At 47.7% G+C, this 7,338-nt stretch overlaps 1 protein-coding gene across 1 annotated transcript; it reads right to left on the bottom strand.

Annotated features, from left to right (window-relative positions):
• Nucleotides 1–1,867: 1,867 nt before the first annotated feature.
• LOC145402003 (uncharacterized) lies at nt 1,868–6,766 on the bottom strand. Its single transcript, XM_080274104.1, has 3 exons — nt 6,731–6,766; nt 2,344–2,662; nt 1,868–2,157 (listed from the first exon to the last, which is right to left on the bottom strand). The coding sequence occupies exons 1-3, from the start codon at nt 6,764–6,766 to the stop codon at nt 1,868–1,870; spliced, it is 645 nt and encodes a 214-aa protein (XP_080130230.1).
• Between the last annotated feature and the right edge of the window lie 572 nt (nt 6,767–7,338).

Raw genomic sequence — 7,338 nt, 5'->3', positions numbered from 1 at the left:
CTGGTGCCCAGCTACAGGCCGTGGCCTGTGTTTGTAGTGAGGAGCTACAGGTTGTCTCTTTATGCTCTGAGCTGCTTCAGGCCATCTCAGGTGAACAGCTACAGGCCGTGGCTGGGGTGCTACTCGTAACTGTTAGGCCTGTTCCACCCGAATCCTGTCGGTAGTCAGCTCGCCCGGAAGGTAGTGTACTTTGACAATGGTGGTGGTGACAAGCAAGTTCCAGGGAATAAGGGTGCACGGCCTGGGTGAACTTATGGCCCTAATGTCTGGATGCTTTCCATGCACCATCTAGCCTTCCTTGTCCTCCTCCTGGGGGTGTACGTAGTTGTGGCTTGCATTGTCACAGCCGGCATTTTACCACCATCGTCGAGGAAAAAGTCACGACCCCCGTGACTGCAGGTAATTGGTCTTGGTGATACTGATGGTGAGGGTCAGTGTTAGATGTTGCAGCAGGGCAGTCCAGTTGGAGGTTGCTTGATTTTCATCGAGATGTTGGGCAAAGGTCAGAAAAAGTGTGGAGGACTCTAGGGCTGTGAGAAGTTGTAGGAGGTGGTGAGGGCCTCGGAAGTGGTGCTTCCTGCCGATGGTTGGTGCACAAGTGGCGCGGCATAGTCTCAAGTAGGGAGGTGTTGCTTTCTGCAGAGGATCGAGCTGAATGCTGAACACTGAGGCTATGGTGGTGGTTTTATGCCAGGGTAATGCTCTGTTGGATTCGCTCAGGGTTAAGGGATGGGGTGATTTGGGTTTGAGGTAGCATGAGTGTGATAGCGGTCATGTTGGGGGTGTGAAGAGAGGGGGGGGGCTGGGGGTGTGTGGGTGGTAGCGTATCGTGCAGGAAGGCATGGGAGGTGGCCAGAGCGAGTGATGGAAAATTTGAGGGTGGGGGTGGGTTGTGAGGTGGGTGTGTGATGCCTGGGTGCGCTGGGGGTGGGTGGTGTTGGGTGGGAGGGAGTGGGTAAGGGTGGAGGTGTGTGAGGGGGTCTTGCACATGCTGTGGGAGGGTGAGGATGAGGTGGCGCTGGTGGTGGATGGGGCTGGTTTACGGCCGTGAGTGGGTGTCCAGTTTCTGGGTGGTGGCTGGGCGGCGGGTGATAGGGCATTGGGTGTGGGCAGGGAGGGTGGTGGTGGTGGAGGGGTGAAGGACGGGCTGGGAATTTGCAATGCAGGTGAGTCTAGCTATGAGGTGCTAGTTGGCGTGACAGATGGTTGGGTAGGTGCAGGTGACTCTACTTGTGAGGTGCTATGCAGCAGGACGGGCAGCGGGATCAGGGAAGAGGGGGTAGGGGAAGTGGGGAGAGAGGGTGAGGGTGAGATGTAGCAGTTGTAGGAGTCAGGGGGAGGAACGGGGCAGGGGACGGGAGGTGGGAAAAGATGGGGGAGTTGTTGGGTGGAGGCTGGGGAGGTGGTGGGGTGGAAGGGGCGCACGTGGCGATTTCTCAGGGTGCAGGGAGTGTTGTTGTAGTCTATGACTACTTGATATGGGTTAGGGGTGTTGGTGATGGTGTATGGGCCCATGAAATTGGGGGAGAGTTTATGTGGCACGGGATGTTTAGGTATCAGCACTGTATTGCCCTGTTTGTAAGGGTTGGAGGCAGCGACTGGCTGGAGGTGCAGGCCATTCTGTAGGTGGCGGAGTCGCCTCTTGAGGTGGTGGAGAGGATCAGATGCGAGTGGGGTGGCAGGCGGCTGTAGGTGTTGTCGTAGGGGTAGTAAGTAGGAGAGGCGTTTCCTTGAATACCCTCTCGTGGGGTGAGATACCGTCCTACCATGGGCAGGAGTTTATTCCCCACTGAACAATTTTTACATGGGCTGGCTAGTCCTCATTTTTACTTTCCTCGATCCATGTGCGGATTTGGTTCATGATGGATCAGTGGTTGCGTTCACAAATGGCGTTTCCCTGAGGCCAGTAAGGGGAGGAATGGGAGATGCGATATCCAAATAAATTTGAGAGTTCCTGCCAGATGTTGCTCATGAATTCAGGGGCGTTGTCAGAATGTAGGGCTTGGGGAATTCCAAAGTAGGGGAAGACGTGTTGAACCAGGGCGTCAGCTACAGCCACGGCATGATATTCCTTGGTGGGACAGGCGATGATTAATATCGTATATGTGTCAACGAAGGTGGTGATATAACGGTACCTGGATCTGGGTGGCAGGGGTCCTATGACATCCACCGAGAGGAGTTGCCAGGGTTTATGGGCGGTGAGTCATCCTGAAGGGCCGGCAGTGCAGGTGGTGTCCTTGCCTAGTGCACAAGCTCAGCAGGATTGAATGATTTTCTTTGCAAGGTTGGAGGGGTTGGGGGTCCAATATATGTCGTTGAATATTTGGAGGAGTTTCTTCATGCCCAGGTGAATGCCGTTGTTGGAGTGGAGGTGTTTGATGGCGTCAAGGGCATTGTCGTGATCGAGGGTGATGAGCCCCGACGGGGTGAAGAGGTGATTGCCCTGGCAGTAGAGTTTGTTGAATAGGTGGGAGGAGATCCAAGGTCTGTTTTTGTCCTGCCACTGCTGTAGGGACTCCGTGTTGTGTTGAATGGTGTGGATGGGGAGCCGGGATAGGGCATCAGCATTGGTGTGGATTTTGCCGGGGCAGTAGGATATTTTGTAGTTGAATTCCTTCAGGATTTCTCGCCACCAGATTAGCTGTGCATTGTGGATGTCTGACTGCCAGAGCCATTGGAGTCATTGATGGTCCGTGATGATCGTCACGTTTGTCCCCAGTAGAGAAACCTGGAAGTGTTCGAGGGCCCTGATAATACCCAAGCATCCCCGCTTGGTTGTTGTATAATTTTGCTTGGCTTGGTTGAGAGTGCGGCTGGTGCAGGCGATGATGTGTTCTCGTCCCTCCTGGACTTGGGCGAGGACAGTGCTGATTGCTACTAGAGAAACGTCTGTATATAATCGGAACGGTAGGGAGTAGTTGGGGAAGGCGACGATTGGCGCAGTTAGGAGTTTGGTCTTAAGTTCTTGGAAAGCAGCTCCTCTCTTCTCGGTCCAGGTAAAGGGTTCTTCCTTCTGGGTCAGGTCGTGGAGGGGCTTGGTGATGTTGGCAAACCCTTTGACAAAGCGCCAGTAGTATGAAGTGAGGTCCAGGAAGGCTCAGACCTCGTGGACGTCTCGTGGTAGTGGGATACCCGTGATAGCACAGAGTTTGTCTGGGTCGGGGGATATCCCATCTCAGGAGATGATGTGCCCCAGGAAAGAAACAGTTCTGGCGTCCAGGATGCACTTAGAGAGCCGGAGCTTGAGGCCGGCCTGGCAGATTCAATGGAATACTTTCCTGAAGCGCTGGAGGTGATCGGCCCAAGTTTTACTAAAGACAGTCATGTCATCCAGGTATGCCAGACAGATTTCCCAGGTGAGGCCGCTAAGGACAGTCTCCATTAGTCGGGAGAAGGTGGCAGGGGCGTTGCAGAGCCCGAAGGGCAGGACGTTGAATTTGTAATGCTTGTGGAGAAGGCAGTTTTTCCTCTGCCCTCAGGGTGTACGGGGACCTGCCAATACCCTAACTGGAGATCAAGGGTGGAGAACCACGGGGTGCTGTATACGGAGTACAAAGGAGTACAAAGGAATGTAAACAGCAGCAGACCTTATGGTTCTTTTGAGGCTGATTGTTACAGAGTAAACTATGACTACGAGATCTAGCTCTACATGCTGAAGGATAAGGATAGTAAAGCAAGAAGGCTCCCCCCCACCTCCAAACCCTCCAGTTAAAACTAGCAAGAAAAAGTGAGAAAAACCATGCAGCATGGAAAAACTGACATGGAAATTTCATAGGAAAGACTGAAAAAAAAAAACTACATTCTTTCTATAAGCTACTAGTATGAATAACCTGAAAGAGAAAGTAGTAAAGTAAAACGAATAATCAAATAAATAAATAACTAATGCATGACATTATGTACAGGTACGTTGAGTTAACGGGGAGTCTGCGGACCCAGCGTGGAATTTGCATAGTGCACAGTGTGGGTGTTCAGGGGTGGTGCAGCAGCCTCACCTGGAGGTATTAAGGTAGGCAGCAGTCAATCAAGTCCCAGCTCCGTTCATTCCACTGAGACTAGGAACTTTCCCATGAGGGACAAGCACACAAGTCATCTCCTGAGGCAGTGACTCCTGGTACTTTAAAAAAATCCTGATGGTGGCCACATAACTAGCAGAGACCCTCAGTGATCCCCAGCCCATCACAGGTCGAAAGTATGAGTAGTGACCGTTAACTCAGGGCTATCTGTGCATATCCTAGTCTGTGCATATACTATATTTGTATTTAATAAATTGATGCAGGCTCTAATAATCTAAAATAAAATAAAACAGAAAAGTATACATACACAAGTGTTTTATTCAGGAGTAAAGCATATTAAGCTGGGGGTTAGACGACAAATACATATCCAGGCGACCTTGAAAGGTTGGTACTGTATTACAATTTGCTACGTTGGAGGCCAATTTATTCCATATATTTACAACTCTATTGAAGAAGAAATGCTTAGCTTCATGCAACTGGAATCGTTTGCTAATTATTTTATGCTCATTGCCTCTAGTATAATTCAAGTGATCAACTGTGAAGTATTTATCGACAGCCATGTTATCATGTCCTTTGAATATTTTGAATACTTGAATTAAATCTTCTTGTATCCTCCGTTTAGTTACGGTAAAGGGATTCAGGGGATCTAAACGTTCCTCGTACGGTTTGTTTCTCAATCTAGGTATCATCTTTGTCATCCTTCGCTGCACTCTTTCAAGCTTTTCCATATCCTTTTTATAATATGGTGACCAAAACTGAACGCAATACTCCAAGTGTGGGCGTACTAAGGAATTATACAAAGTGAGGACAATATTTTCGGATTTACAGTATATTCAGATGCTCTGCCTATGAATCCAATCAATTTATTGGCTTTTTTCACAGCTTCTGGACATTGTTTGCTTGGTTTCAAATCGTTTGTTATTATAACTCCTAAGTCTTTTTCATGGTTTACCCTATCAAATTGACCATTATTCATGCTATACGCTAACTAGCTCTTACATTTGTACTGCCAATGTTTAGCACTTTGCATTTATAAATATTGAAATCCATTTGCCAGACTTAGGCCCAATTAAACAGTTGATCAAGATCTCTCTGAATTGCTTGCCTTTGCAGTGCTGTATCTGCAAATTTTGAAATATTACGACAAAATCCTTCGTCAATATCATTTACATATATTAAGAAAAGAATAGGACCTAACACTGAATCCTGCGGCGCTCCACTTGTAACGTTTATCTAGTCTGACTCTTTTCCATTTATTACAACTCTTTGCTTTCGTCCGGTAAGCCAATCTTCTACCCACCCGAGAACACTGCCGCTGAAACCATGTGCCTTTAGCTTCTGAAGGAGTCTTTTGTGTGGAACTTTGTCTAAAGCCTTTTGAAAATCGAGGTAGACCACATCAGCAGATTTAGTCTCGTCGTACATGTTCAGTATATCATTGAAAAAGTCAAGCAGATTTGTGAGGCAAGAGCAATTATTACGAAAACAATGTTGTGAATCTTTTATGGGATTGTTTGTTTCTAATTGTTTCACAAACTCGTCTCTGATAATAGTTTCAAGCAATTTGCAAACCACCGATGTTAAACTTATTGGGCGGTAGTTTTCTGGTTGGGCTCTGTTGCCCTTTTTGAATATTGGGGTTACGTTCGTAAGCTTCCATTCATGTGGCACCTTACTGCTCTTAACAGATAAGTTAGAAAGTTCAGATCAAGACTTTAATATTTCATTCTGTAGTTCCTTCAATACACGTGGAGATATTTTGTCCGGTCCTGGTGTTTTATTCTCTTTTAACTTGTTTACTGGAAGCAGTACGTCACGATCGCTAACTGTAATGTCAGTGATTATGTTGCCCTTTTCTATGGGAATGGGAGAAACAGTAGGAATCGTATGTATATTGTCTGTTGTAAATACTGACGCGAAGAAAGTATTAAGAATTTTCACCATCGTAGTTTAATCATCAGTGTGCTCTCCGTTATCTGTGATTAAGGGACCGATTGATGGAGTTATTACATTTTTGCTTCTTATGTATCTCAAAAATTCTTTGGGATTTAATTTACTGATACTTGCAGTCTGTGCCTCAAGGTTTTTCTTACTGCATTTAATTAATTTTCTGGCTTTTCGTTAAAGAGCATCGTATTCATTTTTGTCACTTTGACTCTTTGTGGTATTATAATTCTTATATGCAAGATTTTTTGCTTCTAGACAGTGTTTAATGTCGGAGTTCCGCCATTTGGGTTTAGAATTTTTGGCAGGCTTACTGTTGCGCATTGGAACACATAACCTGACGGCACTGTTGAGAGTTTTTGTAAAAAAATTCCATGCATCAATGATATCTAAAGTTTCGACGGTGGGATGCCAGTAACCTGCACCTACAATTGCCATTAATTTCTTAAATTTGATCTCTTAAAGTCGGGCACTTTCTTACAAATGGCCCTGACACAGTCTTCACTGAATTTAATGTTAAATGTAACTATGCGATAATCACTTGTACTAATTCTTCTCCAACAATAACGTTACTCGCTACATTTTCTGATGTAGCTAAGACAAGATCTAGGACGTTAGATCCACGTGTCGGATAATTAACAAAATGATACAAATAAATTTCCTGCAAGTTCGTATGCAGGTCTAACCCTGTGTGTGAGGATAGGGCTTCTCCCCATTTTGGAGTCGAGGGAGTCGTCGATCCTGGGGAGAGGAGTGGCATCCTTGATAGTTACGTCGTTGAGGCGGCGGTAGTCCATGCAGAAACGCATGGTACCGTCTTTCTTCTTGACGAGGACGACGGGGGAGGACCAGGGGCTGGTGGAGGGGGAAACAACGCCGGCATCGAGCATGTCCTGGACCTGGTCGTCTTCCTCAGCTCGTTGTTTCGGGTTCTTCCTCCGGGAGGGCTGGTGGATTGGTGGTCCTGTAGTGTGTATTTCATGCATCAGGTAGGTGGTGTGGCTGACATCCGAGGGGCCTGATGCGAAGAGGTCCTGAAAGTCCAGGAGGAGATGGGGTAGGGTGTCCGACTGGTGGGGGGAGAGGTGATCAGGATGGGGGATAGGGGGAAGGCGTCGGGAGTTTCCGGAACTGGAGCTGCCGCTTGTGGCAATCGATGGTTGCTTGTAACTTTTGCAGCAGGTCCAGTCCCAGGTATCCATCATAATTACGACAGGAGTAGTCGAAAACCACGAACTTGTGTTGCGTTGATGCTTGCTGGTGGGTGTAGGTGCGTAGGGCCCAGGTTTCCCAACGGATGTGTAGGGGGCCATCCCCTGCATCTATGAGATGGGCTGACGTGGGGAAAAGCGGGCCAAAAGCCGACTTATGACGGGAGTAG

This window comes from Coenobita brevimanus, chromosome 57, assembly GCF_032717465.1.
Source record: "Coenobita brevimanus isolate Jiangsu-jjx chromosome 57, ASM3271746v2, whole genome shotgun sequence".
In the NCBI taxonomy this organism is placed as follows: Eukaryota; Metazoa; Arthropoda; class Malacostraca; order Decapoda; family Coenobitidae; genus Coenobita; species Coenobita brevimanus.
This window is presented reverse-complemented; position numbering and strand designations above follow the sequence as displayed.